Raw genomic sequence first — 18265 nt, forward strand, 5'->3', positions numbered from 1 at the left:
CAGTGTGAAGGGCTGAAGGAACTGTCCAAGGTACTGAAAGTGCTGGAATGTTTCAGGACTTCAGTGTGAAGGGCTGAAGGAACTGTCCAAGGTACTGAAAGTGCTGGAATGTTTCAGGACTTCAGTGTGAAGGGCTGAAGGAACTGTCCAAGGTACTGAAAGTGCCCTACATTTCTGTCCTATATTTATTTATTTTTTTACACACTTGGGGAATTTTTCCATGTACCCCCTGTAATATGCTTGCGTACCCCTGGTTGGGAATCACTGCTCTAATTAACCACTGGAATGATTTTAATTCAACTTAGATATATAACCCAAATAAAMATTTTAGCTAATACAAAAAATGCTGTAACTTAGTCAATAATTCAGCTAAAGTTTAAAGTCATATTTGCAGATTGATTCTCAGCACATATTCTGCTCTTGCAGTATTGGATAAAACTGCACATTGTTTCCAAGCTTTGGCCAAAATAACTAACTTCTCTCATCAGATTATCTAAAATTCTTGCATGAAAGTTAGCAATTGGCTTGGCTAATGCTAACAGACAAGAGAGTTACAATAATCCAGTTGGGAGGGAATAAAAGCATGAATCAAGGTTATTAAAAGATAAAAACACTCATCTTTCGATAAAAGCCTTGTTTTAAAAAAGGCATCTTTTACTACAGAGCCTAACTGTTTGYCAAGGTTAAAATTTGAATCGAGTATCAAACCCAACTTTTTTTCTACAGAGAGCTCAAAGCTGCCCAGATCTGCAGAAGTGCTGCATTTTCCACTRGTGCCAAACCAAAATAAATCAAAAAAATTGTTCCCTATTGTGCGACATTTTGTCTTTAAAATACTTAAAAGAAAAACCTAACAGCTTGGCAGCAGCAGGATATGCTGTCATGCAATTTCATGAGTCAAGTTGTTTCTGTTTGAAGAAAAACAAAAGAAAATATGCCACTCTGATTCTGCCTAATGCTGTAATCTTCAGCAAAAACTACTGCTGCAGACACAATTCTCRTGTTGGCTATGTCAAAGTGAAACTAAACATTTCCCTGAAAAACATGCAGACAGTCAAATGAGGCTGATACATTAAGCAGTGGCTATAGAGTTGTGCATTTCTGATCTGTGGCTGATTAGATGCACATCTTGATAAAATGGTAACAACAATCTGACTTATTAAAGATGCACAGCAAAAACAGATATGATGCAATATGATTAAGKCCCTAACTATAATGCAGTTCAGTCTTTAATCATGATACAATGCATTTTCATATGTTTGATTTTCAGCACGTTGAGATTCARTGCAGTATAACACAACAAAGCAAAGGAGTAGTCCTACAGCCGTTATACTGTAGAGACTAATAATTTATTACCTAATAAAAAATAAATGCTTTCAAACAGTGATTTTGTTTTAAAATTACACTTTCATAAAACCTGACTCCCTATTATTAAACAATTCACAAAAAACATGGCTTAGTGCAAAAAAAATCAACCTGTCAGGAGCAGATGTCTTTTAGTAACTCAGAAGTGAGCAGCAACATGTATTTTCAACGTTTTATATTGTAAAACATTAATTAATCTTTTTTCCTGCAACATTTATTGGTTGACATTGGTTTAAGCACAAGTGTTTGTTGATGTTTACGTCGCCGCTGCTGAGGTTTTTATTTTTTTAACTGTAGTTGTTGCTAAGATAAAATAGCTAAAGAGCAACAAGTACTGCTAGAAGAGCAGTTCATAGTAAGAAATGGAAAAGGACTACRTTTTTATACAAGTGTGTATTTTCTGATAAAATAGCTTCATTGTCTCATTTTTAAGAACTGAATGATTTAAAGCGCCATTCTCACAGTGAAGCATGGTGGTGGCAGCATCATCATGTGGGGATGTTTGTCATTAGCAAAGACTGGGAAACTTGTTAGAGTCCAAAGAAAGATAGATGGAGGAACAAACAAAGAAACGCTTTGAGTGTTAGAGATTGGGACGTAGTCCTACTTTCCAGCAGGAAAATGACCTCATCCACATTGCTAAAACACTCCACTGGCTTAGGGAGAACCAGTTTATTGTCCTGTAATGGTTCAGTCAAAGCCCAGAGCTCAGTCTAACTAAATGTTTCTGGTTTGATTTAAAGATTATTGGGCACATGTGGGCCCTATTCTATTAGAAGAAATGTACCACAAAATATAAGTTTTGGCATGTTTAAATGGTTTTTCACACTCAGATTTTCTGTTTCACGTTCCATTATTTGGTAATTACTTCGAGTTAATTAAAATATACAAGTCCTAGAGTTGCTTTTAAATTGTAATGCAACAAAACAGAAAGCCAACCCATTCGGTGTTTGCAAAAAAAATCCTCATGTTTCCCAGGAAATTAGTATCATGACCTCTGGACTTCATTACTGAGGGATAGAAAATTAAACTTCCCACCGAGGCTGACTCTTTTTACATTTGTACCTTTTTTTTGTAGTTAAAAATTGGATTTTATTTGTCAGCTGTGCCACAATGTTTTTTTTTTGATTGCTTGGAGAGTGTGAATACATTAATACATTTTACAAGTCCTCATTAGTGTCTTTAGTAAATTCTGTGTAAGCTGCACAGTCACATCTTCTTATTAGCCTTCATTACTCAAAGCCAGGAAGGATTCTGGGAGTTCTCAGATCTCTTCCAGGTGCTTGACTGTCTTCCACGCCACATCCACCTCTCTCYGCTGTTCTCATTAGCTCATGTATGGGAGACACCAGCATGCATAAAATGCCCAGTGAGGGTCTGCATCAGTTAATGTCTTTTGGAGACCTAAATATTTAACTTAAATATTTAGCTAGCTACCTAAATATTTAGGTTGCAACTTAAATTTAAGTCACAAGTTAAATATTTAGCTTGTTAACTAAATATTTAATTTGGAAGTTAAACATTTAATTTAGAAACTATGACATTTATAAATGTATGAATCATATGGTGAAAAACTGACTTTGAAAAATAAATCAGTTTTTTTCTTATAAAAGGCTAAATAAAACAAAAATATTGGTGGTAATTTTTGACTGTGTAACTTTACAAACGGCACCCCATATCAGACGGCCACAGAGTCCTGACTTCTCTGTGTTAGTTCTCGTTTTCTCRCCTCAACACCATTTATCCCTTCCTCTTTTTTTTTTGTTTTCATCCAGGAGGAGTAACCAATTTAAACTTCCACACATGTGGAGATGAAAGCACCTGCATGTTTCTGTCATAGYTTAATTGAATGCTCACTCACTCTCACCCAAGCTACAGGAAACAGCTTTGTGCTGCATACAGTAGTAATCTGCATTAACAAATGGTATTTCTTTGYTTACAGTGATGTGTGGACAGCTTTGTAATGGGACTGTGTTCAGTCACATTCATTTCAGGTTTGGAGCAGGGGAGAAAATTTTTGTGTCCGCTGTTTTTTTATTTTTATTTTTATTATTTTTGACAGCACAGAACCTCTAGTCAGAGAGCAAAAAGCTGTTGTCCYGGGTGACCTCAGTCCTCTATCCTCCACGCCCGTCTCATGATCTTGAAGTTGTGCAGATCCATCATCAGCTGTTGGTGTTTTCCAGTCAGTTTASYGCCCAGCTGGATGATGTGATCAAGTTGTTGGCGTTGATGGAGCCAGGGTAAAACACAGAAACGAAGGAGGTCAGGGTGCTTTTGATGCTGGCTCTAGAACTGGGCACTACTTCAGTGGAGATGCATTATATTTTAATACGTTACATATTACAGCTTTTTGTGCCTGTGAGCCTTCTTATCAAGAGTGCAGATTTTTTWAAATAAAGTTGACAGAACAGTAAAAAGTCTGCAATTGAATTTGTATTAGCTGAATCTTATATTGCCTATCTTATATCTAAAATACAAGTAAGGTATCTTGAATAATGTCATTTATTTTGAACATGTTCAAAATAGTCACCGTATGTGGAACTGAAGCTGATCAGTTTTACACATGGTTCCGGTCTGTTCCAGATATGTTTATAAATACACTGAATGGCCCGGTTATTCTTTTATTGATTGCATTCTTGCATTCTTTGATGAACGGTYGCTTTCCCTGCTTCCTGTTCTTCCTGCATCATGTTAAGCTTGAGTAAATGTATTCTAAAAAACACCTGTAAGTTTCAAACGTTCCCACCTGACGCTGTTCTTCGGTGGTKTGGCTGCTGGATCGTCTGCTCTGACGGTGTTGCTTCGCAGGGAATCAACTCTCTTGGCTCCAAAAACAGCCTTGTGATTTCGACGAGTTTTGCCAGCTGTAAAGCTTAAACCTCGGCCCACGGCACCCCCCTCCCCCCTTCAACTCTTTAGGATGACTCCCTTCACTATTTCTGCTAAGGTGTCCTAACAGAGCCCAGAATAAATTTCCCTCTGTGTATGAGCTGCTAGTCTTTTTTTTTTTTCTGAAATCCTGGAGGAGTGAAAAGCAGAATCTGACCCTGGGCCAGCTGACACCACTGCTCTCCTTTTGGGAAGAAAATAAAACCTTTTTATTGAGCAAAACCTTCTTTAAATCCATTTGAATTCTGGAGATGGCCCGACCTCAGCCTCTCTGAGAGAAGTACATCAAATTTTCTCTTTGTACCTCTCACTGGGGTGGAGATAAAGAGACTGCTCAATGTTGCYGTTATCACATCCAGCACAGGGAGAAACATTCTTACAGCTCAGTGGACTGATATTTGGGCATTTCTTGATAACAAGCTGGCCTTTATTCTTCTGAAGGGAMAAACTCTGTGTGGCTGTATCAGTTACTAATCCTCTGAGTGAGAGAGGAGTGATAYTAAATTGTAAATTCACGAATCACGTTTTCCTGCAATTTTAGTTTTTCTGGAAAAAAATTGAGATTCCCTAAATGTAGCTGCACTTTGTTTCACTGCACTCCACAGGAGGTCAATATTTCAGTAAAAAGGAGGTACAGCTCAATTCAGTTTTTTTCTTTTTTGAAATAGTTTTACCAAAAGTGACATTGGTCTGTAACAATCAGATGAAAAGATAAGTATAGTGATGGAAATCCAGTTGATTTTCAAAGGTCTGTTCCCAATGGTAAACTGGTTTTAGATGATTTGAAAAAAAMATACATCACAACTTCCTGAACATACAGTTGTACACAATAAAATACCATTAAATGAGAAGCAGTTAATCTGCAGAATAATTTTTTAAAATTATTTTTAACCTTCTAACCTTTTTGGGCTCTTTTAAATCATAAATCTAATTGAAAATGGCATTAAACCCTGGACTGAATCTAATCCAGAATAACAGTGAATCAATTCATTAAGTGCTTATTAGGGCAGCAACTAATGATTATTTTAATAATCGATTAATCTGTTTATTTTTTCGATTAATCGGCCAAATCATGAAAACGCGTAATTACATGAATATGAGTAGATATAAATTAAGTTAACTCCTTAAGGATGCAAGTTATTGATAATGAATTAATCTGAAGTTGATTTATCTTATAGATTGATTAACAATTAATTAATAAGCAGCCATTTTTTTCAAAAATCGGAGTTTACTCTTGAATCAAGAGGGTCTTCCCATAAATGAATGATTTTTTTAAATAATTTCCTGAATTAAAAAACAAGCATAATACATATTTTAACAATTTATTTTGCCAGCTGTATTAAATACTGACTGAAAAAAATGTGTATTTCTCCTACATGAAACATAACAGAAATTTAATAGGTTGCTGAATGAGGAAAATAKATTAAAATAATAAAATATGATTTTTAGAATGCAGCTGCTATTATATAACCATGGTTAGATTTTAGCTATATGCTAACTAAAAATAATTGCTGTGGAAGGTAAGTTCTGCTCTGCAGATATTACACAGGTTTCTCTTTCATTTTCTTAAAATGATCCCACACTTTTGAGCTCTGTTGTCAGGTAGCCATGATACCAGAGCCTGTCTGTATAATGTCTTATAACGTCCACAGCCTACCCCAGTTACCACTGTGCATGTGTGTCAAGGACAGAAAGGCAGATGTGGCAGTGGAAGGTGTCAAAGCTGTTTGGAGAGAAAAACAAAGTAAAGAACAAAAAAAGAAAATGATTAATCGATTATTAAATTAGTCATCGATTATTTTAATAATTGATTAGTCGTCGATTAATCAATTAATCGTTGCAGCCCTAATGCTTATTCAAATGATTTTCTGAAAATGTAATTAATATCTTACCTGTTGTATCAGTCATTCAATAATAATTGGTTTGTGTTTTGTTTTACCTGTTTGAAATAAGGACCAGGAGAATAAATGCTGATTAATTCAAACTAATGACCTGACATTTCCTCTTTTATCCACAATTTCCTCTTGAGCTGTTGCCTTATTTTCTCCTTTCGCTCCACGTTGTTCTTTTTTATTTTGAAGCAGCTCCGAGGCACGGTGGTGAAACAGGAAACTGCTGCTGCCGCATGTTGCTCAACAGGTTGATGTCAGCTGACCAAAGAGTGAGTTRGTTGATGCCACCAGCCTTGCTTAGCTGGCCCTGTGAGAGGTTGAGCAGCTCTGCCTACATCCCCCAGAAAGCCTTGCAGTTCTGGAGTTCATTAAAATGATCAACATTCTATCATCATGTACATGTTATTGATTTATTACCCACAATATTTAAATGCTTACAGTTGAAATCTGCTAAACTAACATTTAATGTGATTAATGATAAAGTTAGCTAATGTCATCCAATCAATGAGTGGCTCAGGTTTTTGATTTTTAGGACTTTTCCGCAGTGAAACCATTGCTATACCATAATCATTTTTCTTGGCTCTGCTCAGCCTTTGGAAWTGAACCATCTTGCCAAGTTTCTGAACAAACGACCTGATTTTATGCACTTTAAATTYATAATTCATTTACTGACGTGCAGTTTGACTGAAACCTTCTTCTTATATGATATTGATATACACGCAGGTTCAGAGGAGAGCTCATGCAGCTGTTTTTAGGGACCAGTATTATTTATGCGACTCATCAAAGAGCTCCTGGGCCAAACATTCTTCTCTCTGATAGCAGCTCGCTCACGGCAACACTTCCTCTGTGACCTTTTCTCAAATATAAARCTCAACCACATGTCCCTTTTTCTTTTTTAGAGTTATTCCACAATATTATAAAACAAAAGTAACTTTAGGAGCATGTTAAAATAATTAGCTTTGCTGTCTTAAATTCAGTGAGAAACAGATTAGCTTGTTGTCTCATTAGCAGTGATAATCCTTTGGGTATTGTTGACAGCCTCACAAGTCAATTCAGTTTAAACTATTTGGGTCACAATTCATTTCAATTTTGCTTCAATATTGCTTTAAATATTTTATCAACTTCCTAATAGGAAGTACACAAATACTTAGATTCCTTGTGAATAATTTTTATATATTTATTTTCCCATATAAACAGTAATGATTTATATTAACATTTTAGAGAAATAAAACATCGGAAAATAAAAGAAGCAAACAATACTTGTTCTTAATATAGAATGAAAAAATAAATCCTGACAAACCCAAACATAGACACACCTTGGCTGTAGTTTTGGTYGTACAAATTAATGTGTTTCTGTGTTAATAGTTCATTAAAGAGCTAAAGCAACTGAGACAGACAGGCTGTGTGTGCTCCCATGGTGGCTAAACAGCTGTTAGCACAACACTAGCTTACCTACACACGTCGACCGGTTCCGCCTTTTTTTTCTTCCTCCAAACACGCAAAATCCTCCACATCCCTTACTGTCGTCAGGCTGCAGCCAGGCCACAGTTTCCTCGTTGTCGGGCCACTTTAGCTGGAGTTTACGTCTATCCATTTTGTTTCTGCTACTAAAGTTTTGTTTTGACCAATGCACATGATGCATCCCATGGTTATCACCAACCGGCCAGAAACAGTTGGTGGTTCCGGATCGTTCCTGACCGAAGCATAAACTGGCCAGAGGCCTAAATCGATTCAGAGGATTTTTTGAGTTGATACCGAATTTCAAAAAAAAAAAAAATCTTATTATTTTACCCACCCCTTATYGTTTGGATTGGCAGAAACAGTAGTAATATGTGTCTAACATCAAGACTCAAAATAAATCAGTGGAGTAAATGACCTTAACTGACCATAACAAACAGAGTATTTATCTTACTGAGAGTATTCATTACAACATTGTCCTCAGTCAGAAGAAGCTRTGAACATTAGCATGCTGGCATTAAGACTCTACAGATTAATGTAATCATTGCCTGCTTGGCTTCACATACATGTGCCCACAGTCGTATTGTAAACACACACACATTCAACACACACACTGAGGGGGAAACTGCTGTGTTTGTGTGAGAAGAATTTAAGATTATCATCCCAGATTATCAAATTTACTCATAAAAATAGTCTTTCTTTCCTCTCTCCCTCCCGAAGTCGGGTTTACCAGGCCGCAGCTTAGCAGGGAGGCCCAGACATCTCTGCACAGCCACCTCCTTGAAGAGGTAATTGAATCACTGAATCAGGTGTGTTGTGGAGCAGAGAAACAAGAAACACATGCAGGGTAGTGGCCCTCGAGGACCTGAGTTTGACACCACTGTTCTAAAGGTGTGCCTGGGCCAACTGAGACACAAAGRTTCACACTGCAAGAAAATAATAACCCAAATCCTCCCCTTTTGTTTTTCTCCCATAAAAGACCCAAAATGGGGTTTTATCCTGACAGTTTGAACATTAAATTTTTTTTTCAAAATCCGAAAAAGGCAGCAACCAGGGGCGGAGTGGGGTAATTTTTTTTTCAGCTACATAGTTTAATTGACAAGACTGGCCCATTTTTGCACATATAAAAAAATTAGGCAAAAATATAGCATTTAATATTTATTACTGCAAGATGTTATATAAAACATCAATTCATTCAATAGCCATAGCCTAATTATACCACGCATATTTAACTTCTAAACGCAATTGTTAGTTTTGGTGTTGGTAACACAGCACCACATTCAAAGTGACATCTATTACTTCATTTATTACACTAGTTTTTASTTTATATCTCTCATTGCCAGTTGCCTCTTTTGTCTCCATTAAAATGTATCCCGTTCTTTTCTTGTCCTGACTGCTTCTCCTCCTCCTAGAGAGAGAAGAGTTTTGCGTCGCTTAAAGGGACTGATGGATTCTGAGCGAATAGAACTGATGAGATTCAAATTCTACAGTCATGAATGGAGCGGCCCACTAGGAATCCTCCCGACACTCCTGATTACCCACTCCACCCTTTGCAGCAACCCACGTCAATCTTGGTTGCTTGAAGACTAGCTGTTAGCTTGTTAGTCCCGTCAGAATTAAACCATCTCTTTTAAACACCTCAAAAAGCCGTTTACTCTGCGAGCAGTCAGACATTAATTGTTTTTAATCTTACAGAGAAACCCACGTTAGTTAGAGTGAACTGTTAATTTCAATTGATTTTGAAAATGTAGTCTGTGATTACAGTAAAGCACCTGCTTGTGTTGGGTTAGTTTTTAGGGATAGTGGATGAAAAATAGCTGAATTTGTTTCCTGGCTAAGAGTACCAGCAGTCTGAGCTTTTTACCGGTCAATTAAACATGAGCACGGCTTTGGTGCATCAGGACTGACCTAGCAGTCTGCAGGTTTTGTAGCAGTGATGAGAAGGGATAAAGATCAATTGGATGTTCTTCCTCTCTGAAGGATTTAGAGTATTACTCTCATGGAACAAGATAAATGGCTTCTCCTGTTCCACAGCTCCAGATTAATCCCCCCAAAGGCTCACATCATCTCAGGACCTCAGCATCACGATGCTGRATGTTTTGGATGGAACATTTTSAGGGTCAAGGGGTCATGTTATGTTTGCATCAGTGCTAACTTCTATAAATAACGTTCATTTCAAGCAGTCCAATCAGGGTTACATAGATGAGTGATGATGCTATAACAGAAGATATAGTGATTGAGTCTAAAGCGACATAACTCTGCAGACTGGTTGTTAATATGTCAGGGAGATGGTTGGAATGGGACGTGAGTGATGACACTGGTAGGTCTGTTCCCTTCTGAGGGGTCTTTGTCAGGTGACATTTCTTGGATTCCTCGTGGGTCAGTTACTCTGGACACTGCTGGCTCATTGTCAGCATGAGCAGAGGAAAAAAATAACTGGCTCATCCAACTTGCCAGTTTGCACTCCTACATCCCGTGTAATCCTGGGTTTATTATCGTCTGAGGCAGCCAGGCTCACTGAGGGTGGCCCTGGATTTATTTGGGATTGTCCCAGAGTTTATTTCTGTCCAGTCAGATTGATCACTGCCCGTGGACACTGTAATGTGTGGAGCGGGGCTGACGGCTTGGTCCGTTACATCAAATGGATTGAGCTGCACACAGGTGCCGGTTTACAGATGCAGCTAACCTTGTTATGTTCAGTTACCAGCTAATCCTGTGGGATGAATTAAAGCGTTCCAGGGATTAGTCTGTGACAGGTAAACACAATGTGGAGTGATTTTGAATAGAAAGCAATGTATGGTTTATTTCCAGCATGTTTTCTTGTCATACTAAAACTAACTTAAATATTTTACACTCCTAAGGAGTAAGTGTAAGTTAAATCAATTTATGTTAGGGCTGTCAAGTTTCAACAAAGGTTTAAACTGAGACCCCCCCCCTTTTTTTTAACTTAAAATCTTCAATTTTGCATCTTAATTTTAGTAAAAGGAGAATAATGGTCAAATCTACTAAAGGAACACAGTTAAGACAAACAGATTTTTTAAATCTGTATATTTCAACAACAAAAAAAGCAAAGTATTTGGTATTCAGAGTTAAGATGACCACCACAGCTGGTTCACCGTTGGAAACAAAAATGTTTTGTAATCAGTCCAATTTTGCAGAAACTGTGCTGAAATGTGGTGTGATTGTAGCTTGGAGTTATCCCCAAAATTGAGTGATATTTACTTAAAAYCTGGTCATTACTTATATGCATGGCAAATACTGCATAAATCCCTGTAGATCTTTAGCTAAAAACCACTTCAAAGGTTTAAAGAAAAGCCTGGTTGGTTGGAATGAAAATTTAAAGAACAGACATGAGTTAAATCTTGAAACCAGTACTATTTTATCCTAAGCTATGTTTATTTGCTCTTTTTTTTGTTGAACAGGAATCTTTCTACCAAACAAAAACATGACTTGAAGGAAATTGTTTTTCAACAATTTAACCAGACCCGTTAAAAATAAAAATCTGTTATTCTCACCAAAGTGAACTGTGCAACAACAGGAAACAACTTGTTCACTTCTTTGAGCTGCCTGACATGCAGCAGTGAAAACAAAACAAACCAAAAATAAAAAAATAAATAAATCTTTGGAGCAAATATACAGTTATATATAAATTCCTTGCAATTATATGTTGAGAAACGTTCTTAAAGTGTTGAACTATTTTCTCACACAGTTGTTTACAAAGTGCTGACCCTCGCAACGTCCTTGCTAGTGAATGACAGGCCTTTCGGGGATGCTCCCTTTATACCCAATCATGACACTGACCTGTTTCCAATCAACCTGTTCACCTGTGGAATGATCCAAACAGGTGTTTTTTGAGCATTTCTCAACTTTCCCAGTTTTTTCTTGCCCCTGCCCCAGCCTTTTTTGGAACGTGTTCAGGCATCAAATTCAAAATGAGTAAACATTTGTAAAAAACAAAATTTTATCTGTTTGAACGTTAAATATCCAGTCTTTTTCAATTCAATTCAATTCAAAAATACTTTATTGATCCCAGAGGGAAATTAGGTGAAATTTTTAGTGTGTTCAATAGATTATAGGTTGAAAAGGATTTGCAAATCATCATATTCTGTTTTTATTTGTTTTACGCAACGTCCCAGCTTCATTGGAGTTGGGGTTGTTAACATTCTGTAGTCTAGATCGAAGTGTCCTGATGCATTTCTTTTATTTAGTACAAGGTACCTCTCTTTCCTTATAGGCCTACAGCCTCTCTGACTGGATCAAGTCAAATATACAGCATGACATATTGTTGAAATATTTTAAAACGAATAATAAAAAATAAGATTTTCTTTCAACTTGTAAACATGGATCTGGGGCATTAATATGGGTGTTGGTATTGGTACTGAGTTTTGGGGCATTTTGTACGAGTACTTGTAAAAATACTGGTCTTGGACCCTATACTAAATACCAGTATTGGTATCAAAACACAACAATTTTTTTATATAATTAAAAAAAGGAAATTAAACACTGCGTTATACCTTTTTAAAATTTGAAACCAGTTAATGCCTGGAGGTCAGAAGCTTTCAGTGTTTGGGTACAACAGTTATGCAAATCCATGCTGTTCTCTTGYCCTTCGTCATCATCCATCACGAGCAGCCAGTTCCTGCTGGGCTTATTCTAGCTTTTTGTTTTCCTCAGTGGTTAATTCGCCTGATTTTTGTTTGAGTAAGATGGAATGTGACAGGAAAAAAAGCAGCCATAAGAAGACCTTATCAACTTGTGGCCACAGGGAGGARCGAGCCTTGAAAAGCTTATGTTTCATAATGATAATGCTGATTTATTGGTTTCAACTAAATCTGCCTTTTTTTTTTTTGTTGAATGTATGTTTGAAACCAGTGAGAGCAGTGCATGTTTATCTTGATACCCTGCAGTAAAAATGAGTTTTCATAAGCAAATCACATTCTCTGATTTAACTAATGTATGAAAGCTGTTTTCATCCAGCCAGGATATTAAACATTGAGCGATGAATCCAAGTTTTTGTTTTGTAATATAAAAATGGTTCCCATGAAGGCAAAAATAACAGTTTCAACCCAACAGCATCTGTCCTGATAATCAGGTAAAACAGTAATGTGCCTAAATGACCTGTTTATTGTACAAATAAACTTAATTCGATTTGCTTGGCCTCTAATTAGATTCCTGGCCATTTTTGCCATTTATTTTCTAATTAGGTAATTGTTTCTTCTATCTTTAAAGTGATTTTCCAGGCTGGGAAAAACATGACTTTTTTGACCATTTTTCATAATTTCAGTTTTTTTTTTCATTTTCTTTGGTATTGTTTGGAAGATACAGGAGCTACTTCTTCTTAAAAAGAACTGATCAGAGTTGAGATTCTGGTTTGGTTTTATAGAAATGGAGCAGGAAAAGATCAGATGACTTAACCCTGAAATTCTGTTTACATACTTTTTATACTTTGATTGATTTAAGTTGGCAGTTCGTGCAGTAAATTGTTTTGTTTATATACATTTTAAAAGTTTATTTTTGATGCGTTAAATTTTTGAGCACCTACTGCTTTAAAGTTCTCTGCACATCCCTGCCTTAAAAGCGTGTTGACATTTATTAGAGGTGTAAAAAAGGGAAGTGGGAATGTAAAGAAATCCAACTATGAGGGTGGAAAGGGCCTCTCTATGGGTAGGGCTATAAATGTTTACAACCTGATTCTACCTATAAAAAGGACAAAGTTCAAAGTTTAKTATTTGGTTTTAAGTTATCTAACATATTTAGTAAAGAAAAGGGCTTTTGTTCTGAAAATTAAACATTCAACCTTTAGATTAGATTAGACCTTTATTGACATTGTACAGAGCACAATGAAATTACCTTACTCTAGATAATGGTCAGGCTTTGCAGCTCTCTCTCTGTCTTTGTGGTGCTACTAACCTTTTATTGTTTATTTTTTAAACAAATTAATGTGCCAGTCCAAGAAAGCTTCACACTAAGCAGTTTATTTTAATACACAATACAAAAATACAAATGCAAAAATACTTTCTAGTTGTTTCTTGGTGAATGAAGAACAATCAAAACTGTTTGCATTTAAACATTTTTTTCAGAAAATGCTCCGATTCAAATAGCTGAAGCAATGCCCAAACATCAAAATGTTTGAAAAAGAAAAATTAAAAATTATCTTAATGAAAGAGGAAAAATAAGATGTTTTGATGATRGCTGTATTTAGAAATACTATAGTATGTACTATTGTCGTTGGTAGTTGTTTTAATAAGGAACTAGACAATTATTAATTGAGAGGGGTTGTATTAAATAAGTATGTAGGTCTTCCCACTCCTTGCCAGGAGCTAAACAAAAGGTGCACTTTTTTAATTTCATGTTGGTGTTTCTTTTTGTTTCTCTCTTTGTTGCATGAAATGATTGCCTGCATATAAATCACGTTTGAAATAAATCAACATAAAAAAACAAAATTAACAGCATTAGCTTTGCAAAAACAAACGTATCTCCTTACATACATGATCTGCAAGTAGAGGGTCCTTTTCAGAAATCAAATCAACAGCAGCCTGTTTAGTCAGGCACGTCTATTTAATAAACCAAGAAGTATTTTGATTTTGGTCTCTGGTGTCTCTGTTTGTTGTCAGCACAGAAGTAAAAGACGTGAAGCCAAATTGAAAGCAGGCTCTAAGCGAAATGGATTTCCTAATGGAAATGAAATGAATTCACCTGGCTACAAGCCACTTTCCCCCTTTACTTATAGATGTCTCTTCTGAAGATTTCCTCACGTCAAAACTTGGACGCTAAAAGACATGAAAACACTTAACATTCAAGTGGATTTCCCAATCTTTTCTTTTGCTATTAGTTGCTTTTGTTTGTTAATTGAACTTGTTTTATCAGAAGATAATGCTACATGTAATAAAAATAGAAAGCCCRTAAGTGGATACAATGGAAGTTATACAAGGCAACATCACAAGTAAACACTTGAATATGCTAAGAAGACAGTGAAATCCATCCATCTATCCAGGATAAATATTACTGAGTTCTGGTTTGGCCCAGAATCTCTTCCCAGAAGAATACATCGAGGAAACATTCGTGTTGATTTCAAGCTTCTTCCAGATGACCGCGCTCATCTGAGCCCAGCTGTAACTCCATGGCTTGTTTTCAGGATCTTGTTTTGTCCATTATGACCCGCTTTATGTCCACAGGTAAAGGTTGAAACAAAAGATTAGTAAATTGACAGTTTTGCCTTTTGGCTCAGGTTGTTTTTACCTTCAAAGACCAGAGCAGCGACTTCATTACCTCAGACGAGGCCACAGTCGGTCAGTCCATTTCCTGCTCATACTACCATCCTTTTAACAAGACTTTCAAATACATGAACTCCTTTTAAAGCAGAGACTCAGCCTGACCTGTCAGGGGCAATCACTATTTTTTACAGGTGAGCATTAAGGCTTCAGAATTGAGGGAACTTTCCTCATCCCAATGGTTTCACACCCAGCTGTGAGGTTCCCTGTTCAGTATTCTCAGCTCCTGCAGTTCACCAGTTGGCCGGCAATGGTAATTGCAGCTGTGGATTCCCTCGATGAGCTTGATGGCTTTATAAGGCTTCTCAGAGGATCTGGTCTTTGCTGGACCATCACATACGTCTTGGTATAGCTCACAGCAGATTAGTTATTCTATTACTTACCTGTGTTCTCAGCTTCACCGACATTTTCTGAAAACTGGCGTACCCTCCATGAGCTCATCAGACCTGGAATGCCACTTATCTGCCACTCTGCCTTCTGCTGAGTAACCTGATCACCTGCTCTCTCCTGGACTACTTACTGGGGCTGCAACTAACAATTATTTTAATAATAACTGATTAATTGGTCGATTATTTTTTGGAATCTGCAGTCTTCTTGCTGTGAAGCAACAAACCACTGCTTAATCATGCAGCTGTTTTGTTAACAAGCGCAGTGGAAAAGAAGCAGATACCGTCTGCAGCACTTTTCATCAAGCAAAGCATGAGTGGTTCAGAACAACAACGCTGAAACTTACCTGCCTGTTTGATTGAAATCAACTGTGAAAAACTCCAGAGTGCCTCTGATGATGAACAGCTTCAGCAAGAGGAGACGGGAGGTGCCAGTATGGCAAGCACTTATGTCACAAAATCAACTYCATATAAATATTAATTAAATCTGCATATTTTTCCCACACCTAACTGAGCTTGGGGTATTTCACAGAAATTGTTTGTTTTTTTACATTGGGAAATGTTATTCAGTTCTATGTTTTTATTTTTGCATCACTTGGTTGTATAATACAGGTAAACACTACTTGTCTTTGTAAAGTTTCTTTTAAATCCAGTAACTTTCTTGAGTTTTTCAGTTTTTACAGTTGAATTTGGATGAAAATGACTTTATTTTTAAGATAAAGTTACCAGGTGACGATAAATCCTGCTGCTATAACAGGGGTGGTTTGTTTTGTCCCTGTTTCTGAGAGTGAAAAAAAACTACAAATAGCATTTAGCATTGTTTTATCTTTGTTGTTGCACTGAATTGTGACCCTCAAACACCTCTAGTAATCACCACTTGCAAACAAAACTCATGCTAAAAAAAGGCACATTTTGAGAAAGTAATGATGTTGCAAAGCCCCTCRGTAAATCTGTCATGGAGGATGAAGTCAGTGTGAAGTTTAGAGAGATTTCAGTGAATAAACAACCTAACAAGTGAMCAAAGATTGAGAGAAAATACATGTTGTGTTCTCCTGCTTGTGTCCCAAAGAGCTCACAGCTGTTTCCCTTTTTGTTTGTAGCTTTGGCGGGACCCTGATTAGTGAGACCACCAGCAGACCCAGGTCACGTTGATGCTGGTGGGTGCTCCCTGACACTGTCACCTGCTTCTGCAGCCTATCCAACCCTCCCATCTGCCATGGCTATGAGCAGTGACCCTGGCTATGAGAGGCGGGACCCCACCTCCTCCCCGCGCATGAGTAGTCTCACGGACATCATGGCTGCCATGACGACAAAAGACTCGGACAGCTCGGCCCCCAACGGCGTAAAGAACGGCAAGGCTCCGAGGGACGGGAAGCAGGCCAAGAGGGCCCAACGGCCCCACCTGACCGGGAGGAAGCTGTCGCTCCAAGAGAGGGGTACCTATCAGCCGTCAGGCTCAGAGGAAGGATATACACACATTTCACCTCGGGGGGCTCGCCGCCCCACAGTGGAGTCCAAACGGGTGTCCATATCAGACACTCAGGTGAGAATGTGACTGTTTTTACTTTTAGTGTATATGCCTTTTATTGTCTTTTATTGTTGGTATCATAGGTGGACAGTCATGTCAAAGTGTGTGTGTGTGTGTGTGTGTGTTCARTGTCAGAAAAATATTTCATGAATCAGATGATAGGTTTTATTAAAGCTCAGCTTACACTCTGAGCACTGAGAGCACAAACTTTAACTACTCAGTGAAATTTTAGACTATTAGAAAAATATCAGGAATTACTGGACTGATTTTAATGAAACTTTTAGAAAGTTGTCACTGAATGTACAATTACAACTTAATAATTGTTGTCAGCCACAACTACTCAACCGTAGAAAACACAAATTCCTGTAAATCATTAATTTTTGCAKTTCCTAAGGCTAAATTTGGTGTGGTAGTAACTGATAGATATYCTCAATTAGGGATGCAAGATACAGTATATCAGCATTATCGGTATCAGCTGATTTTGGTCACTTTTTAGCATATTGTATCGATCCGATGAGTAAAACGGGGCCGATATACTGTAACATCCAGTATTGATTTCYCACTTTTTAGCTTTGTGCTTCTGTTTTGGGAGAGGAAATGGTTGGTCGAGCGGTACAGTATCTGTTTGATCATGATAGGGATGCTGCGCAGCCAGGAATAACTGAATTAGAGAGCCATGTCAGCAGTCTGGTATCTATGTATATATAATATATATTGTATATATCTTTGTGTAATATGACCAATAACCAATATTTACAGATAGCAGCAATATTAATATTGACCCCCATCCCATATTGATAGGGGTATCAGCTAAAAAATTTTATATCTGTGCATCCCTGTTCTCAATACATACTCTGTACACTAAATCACACACAAATCTTTAGTGGAATAAGCATTATGCATTTTGTCAAGGAATGCTAGTTTTATACAGTAATTGTAAAAAAAAAAATCTTCAGCCGTAAATAAACTGAAGATGTAGCACATGCACTGTGTGTTCAAAATCCAAGCCTCACAAACAGAAATGAAAAAGAAATCTTATAAATTTCCCCACAGACTTGTTGCATTGCTCACAATTTTCAGATATTAAATTAAACCTGACCTTTTATATGTTTCAGTGTGAAAAAAGGTTCTATGGCAGTAAATAAGACACAAAAAAACAAAAAGCTGCATCATTGTATTTGGGAGAGAAACTGTCCCAACTACAGCAGACACAACATTGTTGACGCACAAGACTGACACTCCTGTAAACAGATATGTTTTGTGATGGGCTACTGGATGTGTGGCTTTACTTAACACTCTTGAGTTATTTATTATTCAGCAGGAAATATGGTGCAGCTCTGGTTACAGCTAAACCTGTAATAACTCTGTTGTTGCCTGCTTCCACAGGCGAAAGGGTGATTATGTCTGTGTGTGCTTTTATTCAATTCAATTCTATTCAAAAATACTTTATTGATCCCAGAGGGAAATTAGGTG

General features: G+C 37.2%; 1 protein-coding gene across 2 annotated transcripts in view; it reads left to right on the top strand.

Moving 5' to 3' along the window:
* Positions 1–18265, top strand: part of camkk1a (calcium/calmodulin-dependent protein kinase kinase 1, alpha a) — a 74721-nt gene that overhangs the window by 8151 nt on the left and 48305 nt on the right. For both annotated transcript variants that reach the window (XM_014019610.1, XM_014019611.1), the window contains exon 2: positions 16365–16807. In XM_014019610.1, coding sequence (XP_013875064.1) covers positions 16481–16807 — 327 coding nt within the window. In that variant the 5' untranslated portion in view covers positions 16365–16480. The remainder of the gene's footprint in view (positions 1–16364; positions 16808–18265) is intronic.

The sequence above is a fragment of the Austrofundulus limnaeus genome, unplaced genomic scaffold (genome assembly GCF_001266775.1).
Source record: "Austrofundulus limnaeus strain Quisiro unplaced genomic scaffold, Austrofundulus_limnaeus-1.0 Scaffold225, whole genome shotgun sequence".
NCBI classification, from domain to species: Eukaryota; Metazoa; Chordata; class Actinopteri; order Cyprinodontiformes; family Rivulidae; genus Austrofundulus; species Austrofundulus limnaeus.